Source organism: Urtica dioica, chromosome 9 (genome assembly GCF_054948205.1).
Source record: "Urtica dioica subsp. dioica isolate 48M chromosome 9, U.dioica_male_clone48M_v1_H2, whole genome shotgun sequence".
Classification (NCBI taxonomy): Eukaryota; Viridiplantae; Streptophyta; class Magnoliopsida; order Rosales; family Urticaceae; genus Urtica; species Urtica dioica.
Window position 1 is genome coordinate 17,253,003 of NC_142764.1, and position 23,986 is coordinate 17,276,988.

The window sequence follows — 23,986 nt, forward strand, 5'->3', positions numbered from 1 at the left end:
ATAGAGGACGACATAAAGTTTGGATTCAGGTGGATGCTCGAGGGCTGGTCGAAGCTTAATGCAGGGCAAACTGGGCTATAGTTTCAAGAATGTTGAGATCATCGAAATGAACAAAAGACTAGTGTTTTCTGAGTGAAATCGACCTAGTAAACAAGACCCACAAAGTGGGATCTCGGGATTTAAGCCGAATTCTGACGTTTAGGCTTTCAAAATGACGTTTTGTGTTCTTCTCAATTAATTTAATTATAGCTTTTATTATTGTGTTTAAGTAGATTTAATTTATGCATTAATATTCAGTTTTGGATTATGAAAAGTCTCTTGATGAATCTATAAATCATGAGCACCTATTTTGTAATGGATAGATTATGAATGAACATTTGTGAAAACACTTTTGTGAGAAAATACTATCTAATTTCTTAGGTTCTAAATCGTTGAACTTATCAAGACAAATAACTTTGTGGCGTTCTTCGAGTTCTAGACTTATCAATAGTTTCATTCCATAGACTATTGTGGCGTCTTTCATTCCCCCCTCAATCTTATCAATAGTTCAAATTACAAACTATTGTGGCGATTATCACTCCACCCAAAACACCAAACCGACCCTTCCTTTTAACCTATCCAAAAACCACCAAAAATTTCCTACAACAACAAAACCGCAAACCTTCATCCAAATTGAAGCAAAGACTTATTGAGGCAACCCACGTAATTCCGCAACGATTTGAGCTTCGTTCATCGCAAAGGCAGCGAGGTTCTCATCAAAGCTTGCAGCGGAGCTTCTCCTTGTCTAGATTGGATAGCGTCGGGAAGATTTGAATATTGTTGCAATTTATTTTCTGCTTTTGAAGATTTTTACTTATTTTGGATTTCCAAAAATGTTAATGAGCTAGCTCATTTGGGTTGTAAGTGAGCTATGCTGAACAAGTTGTTTGAGGTTTTTCAAGCTCATGATTTCTCAACTGAGTTTGAGAATACTAATTTTTTTTATTGAATGAAGCTCATCATGGCTATCGGTACGAAAGATAACGGGAGTAAGGACTTCCATTTGCTCAAATTGCCTCACGAAAATTGTCATTTTCCGTGCTTGCGGAAGTGACAGGAAGAATTTCGATACATGTCGGTAATGGTAGTTGACCCAAACGGAAGAAATGGTTTCTGCAGGTTCGGCTTTTTTTTTATTATTATTAAATCTGGGCCGTCGGATGTAAAATTCAATGGTCCACATTCAATCTACCATTAACAGTATCTGTAATTTTTTTTCTTCTCAATTTTTCTTTGATTTCCGATAAGACTTTTATGGTATCGAAAATCACCACTTCTGATAATACATAAGTTCCGATCTTAGCATAAAAAATTTCGTTTTCGTAAGCACCGAAAATATAGATCATCGGAAACGGTTTTTTCGTTACCGTCCAACAGCCATGATGAAATGAAGCTACTACTTTTTGAGGGGAAAAAAAATTCCCAATTTAGAAAAAGTAACAAAATAGCGAACGATTTCCCGGTTAAAAGCCAGATTTGATGTAAAATGGCTAAATTGTGACAAAAGAAGCGTTGACGAATAGATGACACGTGCATCAGTTTCAAAAAAGAATAGATGACGCGTGCATGAGAATCACCGGTACACCAGTAACCACAATTTTCATACAAAGTGATGTTTTCGGACTTTCTTTCTTCATCAATTTATGTCCCACGAGCATCAACCACTTTCGACTAGACAACCTCACAATTTAGAACTTAATCATAAATTATTACCATAAAAAATTTAATAATCATCATGAGATGTACTTCAGTCCATTTAGATAAGTTTAAAATTAAATAAATTACTTTACTAATTATGATATGTATAAAATAATAATTATTCACTTTATTTTTACACTGATTCGGACAGTTTGCTAGACATTATCTATTTATACCCAGACCAGAGTCGTCATTTTCTACGCACACTCTTACCGTTTCCCTCTCTGTTTTAGCACCTTCCGAGCGTCCATGGCTTCTCTCAAGTCCTTCGTCGAAGTCGGTCCAGACTCTCACTTCCCTATCCAGAACCTTCCGTACGGAGTGGTCAAGCCTGACTCGGCCTCGCCTCCTCGGCCGGCCGTCGCGATCGGTGACTATGTCCTCGACCTCTCTGAGATCGCCTCCGCTGGGCTATTCGACGGTCCGATCCTCAAAAAATCCTCCGACTGCTTTCATCAGGTTTGGTTCGGACTCTCGCATGGAAATCTACGAGTGACGTTTAGGCTTTTCGATTCTCTTGCAATTTTTATTTTCCGTCGGAGAAGTTAGGATTCGGTTCAATTTTTTTTTTTTTTTTGTTTTATTTTTTATTTCAGCCTAATCTGAACAAATTTTTGGCGCTGGGAAGGCCGGCGTGGAAGGAAGCTCGAAGCACTCTCCAAAAGCTCTTGTCATGTAATCCGTGACTATTCTAAGTTAAATTTATTCTCTGTGTATTGTTACAGGCCTTGAATCGTTGTTGTTTGTTTGTGGTATGAAGCTACTGAACCAACATTGCGCGATAATGCAAATCTGAGGCAGAAATCATTGATTCCGATGGTAAGAGGAGCTTAATGGTGTTTGATTAGATTTATATAAGGATATTTTATTTTGATTTTATTTGATTAAAAATAGTAAATATGACCAGAGCAAGGTGGAGTTGCTAATTCCCATGGCTATAGGCGACTATACTGATTTCTTTTCCTCTAAGCATCATGCTAAGAATTGTGGGACCATATTTCGTGGACCAGAGAATCCGATGCCACAAAATTGGTATGTTTGTTTGATGTTTATGTTGGATGAATTAAACACTTCACTATTTTGTTTCTTTCTATTTTGTGCTATTTTTCTTGTTTCTGAGAGTTTTCTTTGGTGCACAGGTTTCACCTTCCTATCGCATATCACGGACGAGCATCATCGGTTGTGATTTCTGGAACGGACATTGTTCGGCCAAGGTCTGTATTTGTTAATCTATTTTCTTATAGTTCTCTAGATCTTGTTTTCGCACTGCATTCTTAGGATGTAGAAGAATATAGATACTTAGATTGATAGGTTAGAACTTTGGTATTGCTCTAAATACCTGTGCTGTATTTTGCTCATTCAATGATTGCTATAATTAGCAACAATACTGTTCTTTACATCCTGAAATTATATATCCAGTGTACTTTAGACATTGATAGACAGGTCATAACTACGGTATTGCTCTCAAAGCATGTGATATATTACCTTTTTAAATGATTCTTATCTTTATTAACAACAATGTACTGATATGATCTCGTGTTCTTAACCATTTTTCAATTTTGTGATTTAAATTACAAATTAGGCATCCTTATGAATTCTATAAACTTAACGCATTTTGGGAATAGTGATACGTCCTGCTTCTGGTTGTATCGAGTGAGGGTGGACTAAACCAGAGATAACACAGATATCATTCAGGAAGAAAAGAGCTGGAAATTTTTTATTTGCATAACCGTTGTTCAGAACTTTTGTGCAACACATAACATTCCTTCATCCCTCTTCTAACCGCTAACAGAAAAAGCAACATTTTCCAATCCCATTCTGATAACATGGTACAATAAACTTAAAAGGAAAATGGTAATTTATTGAATTCGTATAATATCTAGTAGTCTTCCTGAAGAAATTCTCCAGCATCGGCATACGAAGCCTGCCATCCAAAATGAATTTTTCGAATGGCATTTCACGCGGTCTATTTGAGCCTCTTCTTTATCTTCAATGTGACTATCTTCTTGGGCTTCCTCCATTCTATCCTATCCCTTTTGGCCGGGGTCTTATCAAAAGCAATTATGTCACTGTGTAGGAAGCACCTGCACCTTGAAAAGCATTTTGTTTTAGATCATTTGTGGAGTTTATTCATTTTCTTTTTATCTGAGTATTTATAGTTTGATTATGGTCAACGCTACATTCAAGCACCAAGAGAATGATGGATACGCTTTTTTTTTTTGTTACTGACTGACTAGAATTTATCTAGACGAAATTTAGATGGAAATATATACTCTTAGTCAGCATTCACATGGTTTTTTGTAGTAATAAATCCAAGTTATGACCTTTGGTTTTGTGACAGAGGTCAAGGTCATCCGGGCAGCAACCCCCGGCCATATTTTGGTCCATCTTTGAAGCTGGACTTCGAACTGGAGATGGTAAAGCTTGTTCGTCATTTCTACATTTGGCGTATTTTCTTCTCCGAGTTTGAAATGCGTTTATGATATTATCCTGAGTTGTGTTATTTGTAGGCAGCTGTAGTTGGTCCAGGAAATGAACTAGGAAAATCAGTGGATGTTGATGAGGCTGCAGATCACATCTTTGGACTTGTGTTGTTGAATGACTGGAGCGGTACTCATGCTCCGTTTATCTTGAAAGTCATAGATATTATAAACCATGCTCATTCAAGACATTTTTGTTTTTGACAGCCAGAGATATCCAGGCATGGGAATATGTTCCTCTCGGGCCGTTCCTAGGAAAAAGCTTCAGTAAGAACTGAATCAGTAGGCTTTAAATCTAGCGGCAGAGTAGCAGGACTGGGCTAATTAGTTCTTATGTAATTATCACAGGCACTACAATATCCCCTTGGATTGTGACCCTTGACGCTTTGGAACCTTTTTCGTGCAATGCTCCCACACAGGTGATTAGCCATTTCAGAACACCATAGACCATTAAGCCATATAATCCCTGAGTTTCTTTGTGTTACATTCAGTGTGCTAAATAGATGATGGTATATTTTTCAGGATCCCGCTCCATTGCCCTACCTTGCTGAAAGGGTATCGAAAAACTATGACATTTCGTTAGAGGTACCCAGTAATTTTATGGTTCCAAACCCAAACTTCAATAATGCCCAATGGTAATCTGAGGGTATACAATTAACGGTTTCTTTCTGTCAGGTTGAGATTAAACCGGCTGGAGCAAAAGATTCAAGTGTGGTCACCAGGAGTAACTTCAACCACTTGTAAGCAACTGTTTGTTCTTTCATTGCCAATATTTATTAGACTACCATGAGCCAATCTAATTTATTACACTGTTTTTTAGATCTGGATTTCCCGTAGGTTATGGTTTTTTTTTTTATTTACTCATGTTGGGTATGATTGGAAGTAATGCTTGTATATAATTCTCGGCACTATGTTTCACAAACGTGACAGCTCATTATTATCTTTTTATATGATTTTACGAATTCGTATTACAGGTATTGGACATTGACTCAGCAGGTAGCGCATCACACCATTAATGGCTGCAACTTACGGCCAGGCGATCTCCTGGGAACGGGCACTATCAGTGGACCTGTATGGTTTTGTTACACTTCAGTATTTTATTTATTTATAATTTAGATGTTTGATAAAGAAAGATAACGAGGACTGTGTATCTCGAAATAGGAGCCTGAATCTTACGGATGCTTGCTGGAGTTGACATGGAATGGACAGAAGCCGCTGTCTTTGAATGGCGTTGTCCGTAAATTCCTCGAAGACGGAGACGAGGTCGTCTTCACTGGCTTTTCCAAGGTTTGTTTCTGATCTCGAAGCAATAAATTATTTTCTCCAAGGGAGTGTTTCCAGAATCGAAACGCAGATGACTGAAAATTATGGACCCTCTATTTATCAAGCACGCGTCCACAATTGAAGCAATAAGAAATCGTTTCAGTTTCTGTATCAAGATATCATCATGTTGTGTGCCATATATATATATATATATACATATAAACATTTTTATTGACCTCTGACACGTTTTGACCATTGCAGGGTGATGGATACAAAGTCGGATTCGGGACATGCGCGGGGAAGATTGTTCCTTCGCCCTGAGGGTGTTGCTTTAGCTCTGCATTACTGGAGAGTTTAGTGGAGGAATAACTAATCACCCAGCAACGAATAAAAAAAGAAGGGAAAAAAAAAAGACTAATCACATAACATTAGTATTCTAGTGCGATTCTTCGTATGGATTTTATGGTCCCATTTATCTGCTCGTTTCATGTATACGCAATTACGTAATGGGAACTGATTTCTGTCTAGTCTCGAGCTTTTATGTCTGTGTGTCCAACCAAATCAGCCAAAAGGCATTTTGTAGTCTATAGAATCGAAGAGAAACTTAAAACTGAAACAAGAAGAGTGTGTCCAAAGAACGACACTTCGAACTTCAGTGGATTTTGGCGACTCTGTCCCATATTTGAGCCTGACTGGTCCGAGGCAACATACCTTTATCCATTCCAAACCCCGAGTCTTGCATTACTTTTCAGCTTTACTTTTGTTTTCTTTGAATATGCCAAAAGCAATCGCTCCGTCAAAAAAAAAAAAATGTCCGTTACCCGCCAAGACAATTCAAGAAACCTCTAAACAGTCCGCTAAAAACAACCATTCCCATTTAAAAAAACAGAAAAGAGAAAACCCACTAGATATCTCAGCCTCATGATCTCATCTCACTAAAAAGATAATGAAGTCCTCCGTCAGATTCACCTTTGCCTCGTCCTCAACAACCCACCGAATGGACCAAACTACCCCTTCCTCCGACCCCGCCGCAGCGGCTTCCAAAATCCAGTCGGCCTACAGAGCCCATGCGTCTCGCGGCCTCTACGAGAAAATCGCCGCCGCGGACTCCGCCGCCGACGAGCTCGAGCGCGCGATCCAGCGCCAGGAGACTGTTGACGCGGTGAGAAGCGACGCGCGTGAGCGCGTGAGGATGAACGAGGCTCTGATGGCTTTGCTTCTGAATCTCGACGCCGTCCCCGGCCGCGATCCGGCGGTGAGGGACGCCCGGAGGAAGGTCAGCCGTCGGATCGTAGGCCTTCAGGAGATCCTCGACGCCGTCTCCGAGGCCGATATCAGAGATTTCGCCGCCGGCGACTGGAGCGACTTTATGGCGGAGATTGAGGAGCAGGTTTGTTTGGAGAGAGGAGGCAAAGAGTTAGAGGCTTTCTGCGATCAATATCTCGGGTTTCGCTGTCTCAGTAGGTTTCTCAGCCAGCCTTGAATCGTGTGCTTCTTCTTCTTCATAATTCATAATTCATATCCATCTACTTCTAGTCTGTGCTCTTCAATGCGAGGACACGTGGCATGCGCGCGTGCTTTATCTTGTACATATGCCATAGCAGTATTCAGATTCAGAACGAAGGCCATAAGGCATAATATAGAGATAATAAATGCTTGTTTTATTTCTCGTTCACTCGCTATAACTCGAGAGACAGCTTGTCTCTTACGAGTCATGACTCATGCACTAATCATACAAGATACCATCTGTTGATTGATTATGATTTGCCATTTTTTTAACCCGTCCTTCGTTTTCCTATAAAGACGTCTGGTCTGGTCTGGTACATACGGCACTTAGATTTTATGTATGTAAACGCAATTCGGGTGTTCAATACACAGAAAAAGGAAATTAAAGAAAGAAACACAATGAAATTTACAGTGATGCCCTCAACCATGGTAGGTGACTCGTAAACCTAATTAACTATTTGTTTTACAGATTTTATCAAACTTCTCCTTTCTCTTCAATGTCTCAATCACTCACTGACTTACTGTTGATAATGCTTTTCCTTTTTCTTTCTCTAACTTATGAACCGTTGAAAATGTTTTGACTGCATATAGACCACTTTTTATTTTTTATTTTTTTTATAATGGAAACTATTAACACAACACGCCAACGTTTTTAAGCAACTAAACTAATTCAGCACGTCATTTGACCACAATTGACTATGAATCGAAGCCACGTGGCACGCAGCGAGTGGCTGAACTGCGTAAGGTGAGTAGACCAGCACGTACCTGAAATCAGGATTCAGAACTTGTCGGCAGGCGCGTACGTAACATAACACAACAATAATATTACCGCCATTAATACGCTCGCTTTCAAAACAGTCGCACGCCAGAAAAGCTGTTGAGAAAGAAGGAAAGACACGCAGAGAAAAGAAGAAGGAAAAAAAAAAACAAAAAACACAGACGACAAATCTCGGTTCGGTTCTAAGTTCTAAGTTCTAACGTAAGCCTAAAGCAACAAAGAAGAAAAAAAAAAAGATGGAGAGAGAGTGGAGAGACAGAGTTGTGTATCCACTTCTGGGAATGATCTCAATAACATCTCTTCTGTACTTCAACTTCAACGACCACGTCAGCTTGCCGGTGATGTGGCAGCCGTCGATGGGCTTCGTCGGCGTAAAAGAGACCCACTTCGTGGTCTCCGGCGAAGAGACGCCGATGTACGTCAACGGGTGGAACTCGTACTGGCTGATGGAGAAGAGCATTTGGGCTTCGTCGCGGCCCAAAGTGGCTAAGATGCTCAAAATGGGCTCCAAGATGGGCCTCACCGTCTGCCGGACTTGGGCTTTCAGCGACGGCGCTCAGCCCTCCTCTCTCCAGACCTCCCCCGGAGTCTTCAACCACAAAGTCTTTCGAGTAAGTAAAGCAATAATAAAAATTTGGACTCTTTTGCTTCCACAACTCTTTGGCTTTCATTATCAACCTGACAGAAAATGCTTGGCTTTTGCTATAAATAATTTTTTTAAATGTGAGCATGGAAAATTTATGGGTTGACTTTTTTTTCCTTTTTGGGAAAACTCAGGCGTTGGACTACGTGATCGTGGAAGCGAGGAAGAACAAGGTGAGGCTGATTCTGAGCCTGGTCAACAATCTGAACGCCTATGGCGGGAAAGACCAGTACGTCCGGTGGGCGGAGGAGACCGGAGCCGGTGACGTGTCATCTTCTGACGACTCTTTCTTCTCTCACCCTGTCATCAAAGACTTCTACAAGGCCTATATCAAGGTAGGAATAGAAGAGAAGAGAATAGTGTATTATATCAAGTAATTATTAGAAGTAATCCAAGCCGATTGGTTTGTGAACTGTGCAGGCGATTTTAACGCGTAAGAATTCATTCACGGGAGTGAAGTACTCGGAAGAACCGGCCATCTTTGCTTGGGAGCTTATCAACGAGCCCAGGTGTTCTTCCAATTCATCCGCTCCGGTTCTTCAGGTCAATATCTATCCATCATTGAGCACAAGAAAAATTGAAAATAATCCCCAAGCGTTCATAATATGTTTGGAACCTGAAAAATTGATAATTCATTCTACTTTTTCTTGTGTTAGTTTGGATTATGGAAAAACGCAAACGATACTAAAATTAAGATTTCAATTTTTTTTTAAATGTGTGGAAAATGAAGACCCAAACAAATCAACACACTGTGGATTTTGAGTCAAATCGTAAAATCCGAGTTTCGACGTAGCCAAAGTCTCAAGGGTATTCTGTTCTTGGACAGGCATGGATTGCAGAGATGGCTGGTTATGTGAAAAGCCTGGACAAGAACCACCTCCTAACTGTTGGGCTTGAAGGCTTTTACGGCACGAAAACCACCGAGAAGTCCACCGTGAATCCCGGAGAATGGGCCGCCAAACTCGGCTCCGATTTCATTCAAAACTCTGCGATCGAGAACATCGATTTCGCCTCTGTTCACGCCTACCCCGACAGCTGGTCAGAAAAAAAAAACTCTCCCAACTCTCTCTCGTAATGCATATTTCTTATACCAACAACTGATTATTTTGCCTTTGGTTTAGGATTCAAGAAGGTGACTTGGAGAGCAAGGCAAAGTTTCTTTCGCACTGGGTCGACTCTCACATCAGCGACGGAGAGACTTCGCTGAAGAAGCCGGTTCTGTTCACTGAGGTCGGATCGTCTCTACGCACAAACAACAAAGTAGAAGACATGAACGTTCTGTTAAAGACGGTCTACGACAGAGTGTATGAGTCGGCGAAAAACGGCAGAGCCGGGGCCGGAGCTCTGATCTGGCAGCTCTTGGTCGAAGGCGTCGAAGAGTATTCCGACCAGTTTTCGATCGTGGCTTGGCGTTTTCCTTCCACGTATGAGTTGATAAAGAGACAATCTTGCAGACTAAGAAATCTTTTCTCCGGCGACCAAGTTGTTGGAGAAGATCCTTGTGGATTTAGGGCATAAGATGGGATTGAAAAAATGATACATAGTGTGAGTGAATGTAAACTTTTTTTTTTTTTTGCATAGCTTAAAAACAGGTCTTGTTGCTTGATTCCATAGAATTTTTTTTTATCGACGATGGAAATACAAGTTCAATAATCCAAGCTAAAAGCTAAACAATGGGTGTAATAGTAATAGTGAAAACTTTCTCAAACAGGTAATGAAGTGTGTGAATTCTTGCAGTACAAGTTCAATATTGCACATCTCTTCGGCTTCATCCTTTATTCATGCGTTACACTAACTTCATTTAGTTTCCACATATATTTCAAGAAGCTAAAACCCAAGTACACAAGATTTCCAAGCAACTCAAATCTCAGCAGAAATAAAAAAAGGAGCAAATTCAAAGACAACATATCTAGGAAACCATGCAGCTACACTTGCACTTGGAGATGCACTTTTTGCAGTCTGAGAGCTTGGGTTTGGAGTGAGCACAGTCACATCTCTTGACACAGACGGGCTTGGAAGTGCCGGCCCAGAGGCACCGCGCCACGCACTGGAGCAGCGGCGAGCACGCCGGACACTCACACTTCATCTGCTTCGCTATGCAGTCTCGGCATTTGCTTCCTTCGTTAGGACACGCCATTATTATCGCTGGAGACACTATTAGCCACAACACCATCATCATCATTCTCGCCATGCCTGTGGTTTTTGCATTTCTTGTCTTGCTAGTTTCACCAGTGTTTTATAAGCGTGATGTGAGAAAGAGAAGCATCGTTTTAGTTCTTCTCTGCCTTCTCATTTAATGACATATTCAATGCCACTTCTCTCGGGTTGCACAAATATTATCATCTTCTCGTGGACTTTCTTACCATTTCTGCTTCTTTACAAGGGGTGTGTGAACACCTCAAAGTCATACGCACAGAGTCGTCTTAAATGGGTGAGACAAAATGGAATTCTCCAGGGGTGTTTTTGTCATTTGATCGATCCTTGCTTGATGTTTCCGAGGTCATTCACTCGTGAAGTAGATAAGAACAGATAATAAATAATTAAGGGGAAGAAATAATACTGCAACGCTTATTTTTTAATCATACACAAAGCTCCAGGATCAATCTTTTTTTATTTCACTCAGATGCTCAAAGGCACATAGTTTACATACAAAGGCACATAGTGATCGACTTGTTTCCAAGAATAAACTGAACGAATAGTGATATTATAGGGAGGCAAAAAATAAATTATGAAAAGCTAATAAGCTGATATGGCATGGCAATCCAATTCTCTTCCGGAAAATACACACCTAAACCCGAAATGGACTTTGAATAAACATTATAAATGGTTTCCCTGGAGTATCTCAATGAAACATCATATCAATTGAACATAAACTTGAGGTGTATTCCTTCATTTACGACTTTATTCTCCTTCGCTCAAGATCGGTACAATTAGTGGATTCATTTGCGCAATGTAAACAATCGCCCACCTAATGGAAAAAAAATAGATGCAACAGTGAGTACATAATCTAAAAACACACTAATCTGGGAATTAGAGTTTTCATGAGCTCAAAATTCCTCTGTTTTATTTCAACAATGCTCAATCCTATAGTTTAAACAGCATGATCATACTTTCGGAAAGAATGGTCTATAAAATATAGTTCCGGAAATCCTTATATAAGATCAAGAAAATTCTCTCTAGGGTGATTTATAATACCATTGCAGCCAATTGTTGTCAAGTTTATGCTATCAGGTATTAAATTGCATTTGTGTTATTGAAATCAAAATGTGCCCTTATATCCTTATTGGATGTCAAATTTGAACAGCAAAGTGTCAAAAATCAATGCAAAAAGGAGAAGCAAACAAACACAACTTACATCATCCAACAGCACACTACAGCTGTGACAACCAGTGTCAAGTGAAGCCTGTCAAAAAAAAAAAAAAAAAAGTTACGAGTTTAGATCATAGATATACAGAATATTGGAAGTCCTAAAACCAGAGCTTCCTTCTCATTCATGTTTACATCAACACAGATTCGATAACCCCATAGGAATATCGTTAGCAACATGATAGGGCCGTGATATTTAAGAGCTCAATTTGACTATACTATTGAAGATTACGCAAACTAGAGTGGCTGACCAATGTTTCTCTCTAACAAAACTCCTAATTTGTCTTAATCGGGAACACCTACACAGCTACAGATCATCTGGCATTAGATATACAGCGACGGAATCGATTCACACATATTACCGAGTCTCAAAACCAAAATCAAGAACCGCCCAAAACAGGAAACGATAAACCCTAAAGTTCAACAGTTCTTAGACCACCCACTTCAATTCACGGACCTAGTTTCTGACCGGTCATATTATATTAATCTGCCTAAGAATTCACTCTATCTACAACCGTACTAGAGAGCGTAACACCAATCTGATCAGGCGCATAACTGTGATCAAAATCACATCGCAATCAAACATTGTACGAGTGGAAAAATATTAGATCTTTGATTAGGATCGTTAAAAAAATTAACACGCATTATTTATATATACTCTTATACGTACAAATTAGTGGACGCTCCTCTGCTGAAGCAGATTCTGACCAAAAGAGAAGCGATTATTCCCACGACAGCAAAGATTAGGGTTGTCACGACGAAACCCATCGCCTCCTCTCTTATCTGGTTCTAATCCCTTACTTGCCCCAATTAGCTGATCTGCTCATTCGAATCCTCGTATTTTATCAGTGAATTCAACGAGATTCCGATCAGACGATGAAATTTCAAGATAAATCGCGGAAGACGTACCTGGACTTTGACACTACGATCGTCGTCTTCGTCGTTCAGGGACCAAGTTTCTGGTTCAATGTGATGATATTATGATTATGAAGTAGATCTTGCCATGTTGCCATTCATGATCAATGTTGGGCCAACTTCTAATAAGGCCCATTTGGTTCCCCTGCCAGCCTGCTCGGTAAAAACAACTAAACCCCAAACTCTCGCTTCTTCTCTTGTTGTTCGTCTTAGATTTTTATTTTATTTTGGGATTATTCCTATTCTATGACTTGTACCATGATTTTGGACAAAAATCTACTAAACTCAAATAAATCCTAAACTATGACTTAATGAAATGAGTAATTACATATTTATCCTTCATATTTAGTTTATTTTTATTAGTTAATTAATAAAACAAAAACAATTATTTAGTTTATATTATGAAAACAAACATCATTACAAAAACCCGGAGAGCAGCCCTGGGAATCTCCAACGCTGAAGCTCTTGGGAACGACGGTCATGGCCGTCGGAGAGCAGTCCATGGTCATCCCGACGGCGGCGACCTCGAAGTGTCCACCGAAACAGCCCGCCATGGATTCCACGTAGAATTTTTGTGGTTTTTAAAGTTAAAAAACAAAGAAAAAATGATTCTCGGGATTCTGGATAATTTTGAAAATTTTTTGAAAATTTCTGGGTTTTCGTTGAAGATTTATTGACGTTGATGTCAATAAAAATGCATATTTATTGACATCAATGTCAATAAATCTTCAAAGGAATTTTCCAGAAACGTTGAAGATTTATTGACATTACATTAATGTAAATAAATCTTCAACGTAATGTCAATAAATCTTCAAAGGAATTTCCCAGAATCGTTGAAGATTTATTGACATAAATGTCAATAAAAATGCATATTTATTGACATCAATGTCAATAAATCTTCAACGAATACCCAGAAATTTTCAGAAACCTTCAAAATTTTCCAAAATCGCGAGAATCGTTTTTTTCTTTGTTTTTTAACTTCAAAAAACACAGAAATTCAACGACTTAAAAAAAGATGAACTCAAACAAAGATGACGAACTGAAAAACGAAAAGAGAGAGTGGAAGAGAGTTGAATCCAAACCTTATTTTCTTGAGTTGAAGCAAAGAGAGAGACATGAGAGAAAACATGGAGATATGAAATGCGCAGGAAAAGAGAGGGAAGAGAGAGTGACGTGAATAACTCATCCTATTAATGCACAAATAAAAAAAGAAAGTCAAATAATTAAATAAGAAAGAAAATCAAATGTTATTAAAAGTAAGGGTATTTTTGTATTTAGTGAAAAGAGGTTGTCATAATTTAGGATTTATTTGGGTTTAGTAGATTTTGGTCCAAAATCTTGGTATAAGTCATAGAATAGGAATAATCCCTTTTATTTTTATTTAAATTTGGGTACTTTAGCATATAGTTATATAAATAAAAACAGTAAACTAACTTAGGTCTAGCAAGCTATAAATAATTGGAGAAATTGCATCTAGTATTATTTTTTGAAAACCAATCGCAAGAATAATATGGTTAAAACATTTATTACGATAATATTTTTTTAAGTTATAATTAATAACTTTTCTTGATATTTACATAATTTTTTTAATTTTTTTTATTGTGTTTGACTTCATTTAAATTTTGTATATTGTTTACAAAATTATTTATGATAAAAAAATACTATAGAAAAAATTACATCAATTACTAAAAACAAAATTTTGAAAATATATATTGTAATGATAAAAAGGGAAAAAATTGACTATGTGAGATAATAAAGAATAGAATTATATCGGACTAGTGTTTTTGCATATGATTAACTGTGCGAATAAACACATAAATGTAAGGATGGTTACCGAGGAATTCCAGTACCACCAACTAGTATTAGCCAAGGATTTAAATCCCGGGGGAATCGGACGGGAACAGGTCCGGTTCCCCCTTTTTGAAGCTACTCGGCACCGGAATCACCAAAATCGGAGTTTTCCGGTGGTTCCGGGGGAACCGGACCGGGATCCGAGTAGGAATCCGGTTCCCACTTCCCGGTCGGGTCCAGCTAAAAAAAAAAAAAAACCGGGTATAAATACCCGGTTAACCTAAAAAAAAATCATTTGGACGGTAAGCTCGAGACCAAATCCCGGCGCGACCCAGAGCAAATTTTCCAGCTTCCCGGCCGGATCCCGCCGTCTCGCCCATTTCCCGACACGCCGAAGGCCAAAGCTGCCCAGATCCCCCCGGTAAACGACTTCCCGACCAATTTTTTTTTTATTTATTTATTTATGATTTTGAGTTTAAACCTTGGAAATTTCTTGATAATTTTTGAAGATTAAGTATAAATTGATAGTTGTGAGCATTGATATAGTGTTGATTTAATTTTGTGTTGATGTTTGTAATTTTTTTGGATTTAATCCGAATTATTTGGTAATTTTGTGATTAGGTAGTGATGATTAATGTTATGATGAACTTGTTTATTTATTTATGAAGAAATTTTGTGACTTGTTTTTAATTTTAGAATTTTTGTGTTGATGTTTGTAATTTTTTTTGGATTTAATCCGAATTATTTGGTAATTTTGTGATTAGTTAGTGATGATTAAGGTTATGATGAACTTGTTTATTGATTTATGAAGAAATTTTGTGACTTGTTTTTAATTTTAGAGTTTTTGTGTTGATGTTTGTAATTTTTTTTGGATTTAATCCGAATTATTAGGTAATTTTGTGATTAGTTAGTGATTAAGGTTATGTTAACTTGTTTCTTGATTTATGAAGAAATTTTGTGACTTGTTTTTAATTTTATTTATTTATGGTATATTGTTATGAATTGTTTTTAATTTTAGAGTTTGTGTTCATGTTTATAATTAATCCGAATTATGTTGTAAATGTTATTTGTTAATTTGTAGATTACAAGTTGCAAGAATGTCGGCCCTCGACCCAGCTAGGAAGTATTGCACACCCATTCCCGGAAAACGTAGCGGCCACCAGAGCATATTTTGCGAGCACATTATGGGAGGTGGCGGCATCATGAGAGTGAAAAACCACCTAGCCCATGTAGACCCAACGAGGAGTGTCAAATTCTGTGAGAAAGTCCCTCCTGAAGTGAAAACAAAGATGCAAGCTTTACTTCAAGGCAATGTCGTAAAAAAGAAGAGCAAACAGTCGTTGGATTCTACGCTTCACAAGACATTGACTAAAAATGTTGGCGTGGAAGAATCAGAAGAAGAAGACTACGAAGCGCAATTACGAGCAGTTATGAAGAGGTCAAGAAAAGAGGCAGCTAAGACGGAATGGGAGGCTCGGATGATGTCGGGACCCGGCAGTGGTTCTACGGCAAAATCTCCACCAGCTGCTCCATCATTATATAAGTCAGCGAGCGCGAAGCAAACAAAAATTGATGAGATAGTTGATCCGAAGAAGAAAACGTGGCTCGGAAGACACATAACAAAATTTTTTGTTCACCAACATGTGCCGGCGAGTAAGGCCGCCTCGCATGAGTTCAAAAACATGATAGCGTCCGCTCAATATCTAGGTAATCCTTAATTCGTGATAAGTAATTGTACTTTTATATTGTCGAATCGCATGTGTTCTTGAAACGTTAACATGATGTATATTGGCATATTGCAGGTCCAGGCGTTTCTATACCAACTCCGTATGAAATTCATAACAAGTACCTTGATATGGAGGTTGCAGACGCGGAGAACTACCTTGAAGAACAAAAGAAGCGGTGGGTAAAATACGGATGCACCATACTCACTGATGGTTGGACGGGGCCGACCAGACTGAGCATCATAAACATTATGGTTTATTGTGCTGGTGCAACGGTGTTCTTAAAGTCCGTTGATGCGTCAAAGCATACGAAAACATGGGACTACATCTACGGAATATTGAGGACAGTGCTCAAAGAAATCGGAAAACACAATGTCGTCCAAGTTGTGACCGACAACGGTTCGAACTACAAGAGTGCCGGGTTGAAATTACAACGAAAGTACCATGTGTACTGGACACCTTGCGCCGCACATTGTCTAGATCTTATGTTTGAAGATATTGGGAAGAGAGATAGTGTTAAGCATACTATCAAAGCTGCGAGGGATGCGACTAAGTTCATCTACAACCACATCACTGTGTTGTCCAAGTTACGGGAGACATCGCCAGGTGAAATCATCCGTCCCGGTGCAACAAGATTTGCCACGAACTATCTAGCTCTCAAAAGTCTCCGAGAGAAGAGAGCTGCGTTGAGGACGATGTTCAGTAGTCAATGGTGGGATGATTCCAAATTGAGTGCAACTCCTACAGGTAGATCCGTATATGAGACTTGTTTAAATTCCAGATTCTAGCATTCGGTGGACGAAGTGTGTGCCATATTCGAGCCGATGTACACCACTCTTCGATTAGTGGACACTGAGGTGCATCCCACGATGGGATTACTATACTACTGTCGGGGATGATTCCCCCATATAACCATATTAATGCGGAAAAGTGATTAATTACGCTAATCATGAGCTAATTAATTCAATGATTATATGACAAGATCTAGATTTACATTAATTAAAAATTATACGAGAGCATATATGTCAAGCAACCGAAATAAGAGTAAACGAGTACTTACATGGGAAAATAACACATTTATACCCTGTGTTTTAGTGAAATGTCGAGTTTAACCCTCAGTTTTCAAAAATGTCGAGTTCATACCCTCTGTTTAACTAAAATGACGAAATTATACCCTGAAATGAATAACAGCGTCACAAATCTCCCTTTCATTGATATTAACTCTTATATAAGAAAAATCGAATCAAATCTAAATCAGTACCCTAATTTCCAAATTCTCAATTTTGAAATAAAAATAGCCTTAAATTGAAATTAAATAATAAAACTCATACCGCCTAAGAAATGACTTCATTCCGTGTTCGAATTGTAACTCTAAATCTTGGATTCTCTGTTCGAATATGCGATTTTGATGACTATCAACTATCGATGTTTACCCCTTTGCCTCTTTCTGTGTTCTTCACGATTAAGAAACTGTTGTTTATTTTTTAGTTTTTAAATAAATTACATATATGACGCGAATGAATAAAGATAATTGGTGTTTATATTATAAATATTATAGTCAACGTCAATGAAAAGTCAATAAAAAGAATATTTGTGACACTGTTGTCTATTTCAGGGTATAATTTCGTCATTTTAGTTAAACAAATTGTATAATTTCGTCATTTTAGTTAAACAGAGGGTATGAACTCGACATTTTTGAAAACTGAGGGTTAAACTCGACATTTCACTAAAACACAGGGTATAAATGTGTTATTTTCCCTACTTACATTGATTTTCGGTTCACGAACTGAAAGCTTTCACAATCCGTCTTCGTCTTGAACGTACAAGCCTCCACACGATCAAATAAGGGACTCTACTTCAAGGACTCGATGTGATGACATCTTAGTCTTTCGAAACGTAATCTCCGAGACGAATAAGAAAGATGAATGGGCACAGTCTTTATCTCACTAAATCACGAAACTATGTGTTTCGAGATCTCTCTCTTATTTTACTAAGAATGGAAACGAATTTCCGAGGGGAGGGAGAGGCAGATGCACGGCCAAGGAGAGGCTAGGATGCACGAAATTTTCACCAAATAATTGCTTATTTTTGTCTTCTTATGAACCCCTATTTATAGTAGTAAAAAGAGATATTAATGGAATCTTCAAGAATATTTTATTTCCTTTTATTGTGTTCACACTAGTGGATTAAATCTAGGCCATTGAATCTCAACAAGTGAATCATACTTTTTCTCTCATCCATCAGATCAATATCTATGGGATATTATTCTCTATTTAAATAGAGAATATTTTATTTAGTGAGAGAATAAATGGGAATATATTATTTCCCTTTAAATATATTCTCATATATTCTCCTAAATACTTTCCTTTAAATAAGGAGAAAATATAGGACAATATCTTATATTATTCTATCTCCTTTATTTAAACAACTAAAGAGAAAATATTGGTAAATACCAATATTGAAAAAGTCGAATTTTAGGCACACGGCCAAGGGGGATTTGCGCAACTCCTATGCCGAAATTCCCAAATCCGATTTTCATATTTTGTGCAAGGCCCAATTGTTTAAAACTCAATTAATCATTTATTTACTTGGTCCAACAATAAACAAATAATTAATAATTGTTTATTTACTTGATCAAACAATAAATAAACAATTCTACCATAAATATTTATTTAATTCTGCGAATACCTGTTTTCCAGAATTAATGTTGTCAATCACAATTACAGCAAGTGAGATTAATAATGATAAACATTATTATACAAAAGTTCTTATCCGCCTTTATCAGAGTCGAATCGGGGACTATGGACCTAGTAATAGAAGCTTAACAAATCCGATGAAAAAGACGAAATAGTCCTTTATCTTTTTCCATCGATTCGTTTAATCTTGGTCAAATACTCCACCTTGTAAGCCAAGACTGAACTCTCCTTTATACTAGAATTATATTTACTCATCGTGACGAGTGTCCACTGATATAGTCAGTTCGTGATCAAGATCCTCCAGGTTCAACCCGTGTCAAGAGAAGTCAATTTTTCCGTTATACTTCTCTTGATACATATCAGCCCTAAGCATTGTTGCTTCCCCAGCGAAAGATTATTTCGAACGTTACTTACTTCGAAAGTGCGCGCAATCTATCGGTTCTGGAATCAACCCTTAGGTGAGAGAACATTAACCTTCTTTCAGGAAGACTGGATTCCGTATCTGTAAATTATTTCTCACTCGAATTATGCTCTGAGAAAACTCCCAAGACATAAGCTGTGATTAGCATGAATAGCCTTTTAGCGAATGAGTCAAAGAGCTCAGTAACATAACCCAGTGTCCATGATCACTTCAGGATTTAGATCAAGTCTCATTGTGACCATCATAGTGGCCTCGGTTAGTGTGTCGTAACGGTCCTTAAACGACACATCTACACCAAGACCTGTCCGGGTCGTACACTTACCACAAGTGTAGAATGCTTCCACATAGTGATCAGCCTTCACACATGTGTTCCACATAGATGACTTTAGATATAGTTTTCCAGGCGTATATCAGTCATCGACCATGTTTTAGCACACTGCCCGAACTCAGTTGCCCAGCACGTGACTCAATTAGATACGGAGGCTATGGAATAATGAATGTTTAATAAATCTCATTAAATAAGAAATAACGCTTTCAATTCAAATAGATAATAAATGTCAAACTTTATTTTATTAATAATTTCAACAAGAATTTACATAAGTATCTTCTCGTGGGCAAGAATTCCTAACAACTACGTCTTCCACGAGATGAAAAAGAAGTTGGAAGCGATGAGTGGGAAGAAATGGGTTGTCGACATCGTGAACCACAGATAGAGTACTCAAATGGAACATCCACTACACATTGAAGCTTTCTTCCTAAATCCAAAGTTGCTGTTTAACCCCGATATAACCATGAACAATACTCACATGGCCTCTGTCACAAAGGTTTTCGACTTCTTGCATCCGGATCTTGATGGGTCAACTCTTGGGAGAGAGGTATAAAACTATAAATTGTTACAAGCTATATCACATTATGAATATATGAGTCTTATTTGATTTTCTAATTACAGTTAATCGCATTTTGAGACGCTCGAGGGGACTTCTCACAAAGAAGTGTTGTTTCGGCACGAGGCACCCTTTGTGCAAGTAAGCTTGTGAGATGAATTGTATGCATTAACTATGTCATGGAATGGTAAGAAAGGACATGATATGATTTATGTCACATGACTGCATGTGAGTGGTGGGAGCTTTACGGAAATTGGACCCCGACTTTACAGACGTTGGTCATTCGAATTTTGTCACAAACTTCATCCGCCTCCGCTTGTGAGAGGAATTGGAGTACATTTGCCCTCGTCCACACAAAACAAAGGAACCGTCTAGCGTACAGCAGACTCGAGAAGCTTGTTTTCTGCTCATACAACATGAAGTTGCAGCTACGTGAAGCAACTCGGATTCACGACAACAACCTCAACCCGATAGATCCTTTGGATATCATTGAACGAGCTTTCGAACGCTCGGGGAATGACAATGAGGGAGACGACGAAATGCTCCACTGGATTGACGAAGTTCACATGGACGACGTCAACCAGAACCCGGATCCGACAGTAGCTGAAGCGGCTCGAGAGCATGGAGTTGATCCGGAGTGAGTGCTGAACGAGGACGTCCAACCTCAACGCGGATCCGGAGACAGTTCGGATTCAGATGGCGGAGGTTTAAGCCGTAGATCAAGCGGAGCAGGTGGAGGTGCAGGTGATGGTGGATCAGGGGGAGGTGATGGAGGTTCCTATCGGTCTGGGGGTTCCTTTACTGCTGGAGGCATCTCATTTGGTGATGTCAGCGGTGCTCAACTTGGATACGCACCATCGCAAGAAGATTTTGATCGTCTTCATCACCCTGCTTTTTTTGATTCAGGATACGGGCGCGGAGGTCAGGGCGGAGGTATGAATGATGCCATGTCATTTACGTCTAGCAATGACGTTGATGACTTGTCCTACAACTTTGGATCGGTATCAATTAGTCCTTAAGGCACAGAGTCATCTTATGATGACGGATCTTCCAGTTACAACCAGGACGCCTATGCATCAACTCACGCTCCCGAAACGGTGCGACCATATCCAGGTTATCCAATCTACTCCATGTCTGTTGTTCATCTCAGTATGAGTACGACTATCACTTGGACAGGTACTTTCGTGCATGTGCTCATTATATGACTTGGTATGATTACTGTATGACCGGTGCATACGGTCGCTTTGAGTAGTCATTTGTATTCCTCCTTTGTTGAATTTGTTGAACTATAGTATTTGATGGATTGTGTTGAACTTTATCATTTTGGTTTGTACTATTGAACGTACTTTTTGTTGTGTTTGTAATTTGATACTGTGTTGAAACAGTCTACACTATTTTTAATTTTATGAATTTTATCCTACGTACTTTGTATGTTTTTTTTTTTGTATATTTCTTTTCTGAATTCCCCTCGGTAAATATGGTATTTGACGGTATTCCTCTACGGTAACGGTAAGTTCAACGGTACCGGTTCCCTTTTTTTTCCCCGCTTCCCCCGGTATTCCTTTACGGTACGGGGGGTTACCAGTAAATTCGAAAACTTGGAACGGTAACGGTAACGGTATTTCGATCCTTGGTATTAGCAAGCCAACAAAATAAAAATAAAAAATAGTATAACATGGATAAAATAAATTTTGCGAATCCGCATCCATTTTGTGAATGGTAAAGCGTGACATGCATACAAAAAATAATAAAATAAGAAAAATAGTAAACTTAAACGTTTGATATTGCTAAATAGCCAAAGTTTGTTAAATATTAGGTAAATAGCCATAAATGATGACGTGACTTAATATGACAGTGGCTATTTACTTAATATTTACGACTGTAAATATATAAAATTGTTTATTTACCTAATATTTACCAAACTTTAGCTATTTAGCAATTCCCAACGTTCAAGTTGACTATTTTGCTAAATTACAAAAAAAAAAAAAAAAAATTTGTCATTGTCATATATGTTAATAAAATTTTAGCCTCCCCTAAACAAATTTTTTGGCTTCGTCCTTAGATATTCTAATTAAGTAAGACCTCATGAAGCTCTTCTGGTATGTCGCATCTCAGACGATCAAGAAGGTCAAAGTACGCCACGCTCAGGAGGTTACCTTGAACAGCCTCGCTATAGTTACTCCGAGAACTAACCCACTCTTAAAGGAAGAAATGAAGGAAGAAATATACGTTCAGCAAACTACTAATTTGTGTTGTGATATTAAGGAGCTGAAGCTTATTTGCTATACTTAATAACTGAATTTTGTAAAGTTTGATTTTAAGTGGGTAATACATGTACATTGTAGAACAGATTGTGTAATGGAAGAGCCAACATTTTACAATAAAAAAGGCGTTGTAACATTAGAAAGAGCTGCCTACAGAAGAGTTTGAGCTTCAACTTGTAGCTGCAATTTTTCACCTTGATGGTGTTTGTACCTGAACGATCATGCTATGACCTCGATCGGTCAGTTTTTATGCAAAAGTTTAATAAGATAGTTAGACATTAAAAGAGACTTAAAAAGTATTTCAGGTTTGTAATTTGCATCTTGTTTGTGCAGGGTTAAAAAGATTTGATATATTTGTTGAACAATTTGACATGCATTTTAGTTAATGTAATGATTCGCGAATGAAGACTTAAAGAGCACAGCGCATAACACAGTTTGATATATGACCGGACTTTATGACTACAATTGAACTATAAGATATGACGATGTTTTAGTACAAGCCAAAGTTTGGTTAATTTGGTGTGTTTTGTCCCATTTAATTGTTGAAATTGTATACATGGAGCGTACTAGGTTCGAGAATGGTTTAAAGGCTCGAGTTAAGAGACAAATGATTGCTTAATACGGAGATTCGTGAGTATCTTAGACTCGGGTCGACACCTTACGTGTTGTTTCCTCAATTTTTCTTGCATGCCTCGTCTAAAAGTGATTTCCGATTCCTTTTCATTGAGAGAAGGAAAGGAAGTGAACTATGAGGCCATTGAGAGATGTTCTCTGAGCACTCCGATGTTCAAAATTAATCTTTTTGTTAAATGTGAAGTCGGGGGTGTAATCTCGTCTTTACGGTTAGAGATAGATAGTGAGGTGAGAGAGGAATACTTTTGAATTGGAAAGGCATTTTTGACAAAGTGCGCTTAAGTAAGAACGAACTTACCTTAAACTTTGGACGTGGAGTGATTTATTTATAGACTAGATGAGTGTAAGAACGAACTTACTTTAAATTTGGTGGAGTGATTTATTTATAGACTAGATGAGTGAGACCGAAGGATGACGCATGATGAGAGGGCCAATGTCAAGGCCTATCAAGAATTCGGGGCAAGCACAGATGTAGTACTTTTGAATTCGACTCGAATTTCATTGACTGCTACAGGATTAATAGATTAAAAATATATAAACAAAAAAAATCATGTTCTTTAAAATTATTGATGTAAAATACAAAACTACAATATATATATATATATATATATATATATATATATATCACACTAATTTGAAATTGAATGAATTTTAAAGATATGAAAAGAAAGAGAGAAAGAAAAAAAAAAATGTATGGAACAATATTAGAAATTCAAACAAAGCCAAATGTAATCCGACCTACCTTTTTATTTATTTATTATTCTTGATATTTGAAAGTTATTTAACAGAAAAAATTATAAACCAACTATAATCCAAACGATTTGGTTAAGAAGAAACATAAAACTAGAAAAATTAAATTTTGAAAGCAGTGTTGGAAGTTTTCTA

At 38.0% G+C, this 23,986-nt stretch overlaps 6 protein-coding genes across 6 annotated transcripts; 4 read left to right on the forward strand and 2 right to left on the reverse strand.

The window, feature by feature from the left end:
• The first annotated feature begins 1,909 nt into the window (after positions 1 to 1,909).
• On the forward strand, positions 1,910 to 6,007 carry LOC149385380 (fumarylacetoacetase). The gene is made up of 14 exons (XM_089625597.1): positions 1,910 to 2,196; positions 2,334 to 2,412; positions 2,498 to 2,556; positions 2,645 to 2,769; positions 2,877 to 2,951; positions 4,079 to 4,154; positions 4,248 to 4,347; positions 4,425 to 4,484; positions 4,566 to 4,636; positions 4,740 to 4,802; positions 4,893 to 4,957; positions 5,192 to 5,288; positions 5,379 to 5,504; positions 5,742 to 6,007. Exons 1-14 carry the CDS (start codon positions 1,987 to 1,989, stop codon positions 5,799 to 5,801), a joined length of 1,266 nt encoding a protein of 421 aa, XP_089481723.1. The 5' UTR covers positions 1,910 to 1,986; the 3' UTR covers positions 5,802 to 6,007.
• A 349-nt stretch (positions 6,008 to 6,356) lies between these two features.
• On the forward strand, positions 6,357 to 7,146 carry BAG5 (BCL-2-associated athanogene 5). The gene has a single exon (XM_089625598.1). It carries the CDS (start codon positions 6,427 to 6,429, stop codon positions 6,961 to 6,963), a length of 537 nt encoding a protein of 178 aa, XP_089481724.1. The 5' UTR covers positions 6,357 to 6,426; the 3' UTR covers positions 6,964 to 7,146.
• Positions 7,147 to 7,704: 558 nt separating this feature from the next.
• On the forward strand, positions 7,705 to 10,149 carry LOC149385382 (mannan endo-1,4-beta-mannosidase 6-like). The gene is made up of 5 exons (XM_089627398.1): positions 7,705 to 8,375; positions 8,542 to 8,742; positions 8,828 to 8,950; positions 9,234 to 9,445; positions 9,529 to 10,149. Exons 1-5 carry the CDS (start codon positions 8,001 to 8,003, stop codon positions 9,923 to 9,925), a joined length of 1,308 nt encoding a protein of 435 aa, XP_089483524.1. The 5' UTR covers positions 7,705 to 8,000; the 3' UTR covers positions 9,926 to 10,149.
• Positions 10,150 to 10,262: 113 nt separating this feature from the next.
• Positions 10,263 to 10,888, reverse strand: LOC149385383 (uncharacterized). Its single transcript, XM_089627399.1, has one exon. The coding sequence runs from the start codon at positions 10,596 to 10,598 to the stop codon at positions 10,317 to 10,319; it is 282 nt and encodes a 93-aa protein (XP_089483525.1). The 5' UTR covers positions 10,599 to 10,888; the 3' UTR covers positions 10,263 to 10,316.
• A 111-nt stretch (positions 10,889 to 10,999) lies between these two features.
• On the reverse strand, positions 11,000 to 12,806 carry LOC149385384 (V-type proton ATPase subunit e1). Its single transcript, XM_089627480.1, has 4 exons — positions 12,683 to 12,806; positions 12,444 to 12,592; positions 11,763 to 11,810; positions 11,000 to 11,375 (listed from the first exon to the last, which is right to left on the reverse strand). The coding sequence occupies exons 2-4, from the start codon at positions 12,539 to 12,541 to the stop codon at positions 11,309 to 11,311; spliced, it is 213 nt and encodes a 70-aa protein (XP_089483606.1). The 5' UTR covers positions 12,542 to 12,592; positions 12,683 to 12,806; the 3' UTR covers positions 11,000 to 11,308.
• A 2,770-nt stretch (positions 12,807 to 15,576) lies between these two features.
• Positions 15,577 to 16,991, forward strand: LOC149385385 (uncharacterized). The gene is made up of 2 exons (XM_089626319.1): positions 15,577 to 16,186; positions 16,282 to 16,991. The coding sequence occupies exons 1-2, from the start codon at positions 15,577 to 15,579 to the stop codon at positions 16,989 to 16,991; spliced, it is 1,320 nt and encodes a 439-aa protein (XP_089482445.1).
• Positions 16,992 to 23,986: the final 6,995 nt, after the last annotated feature.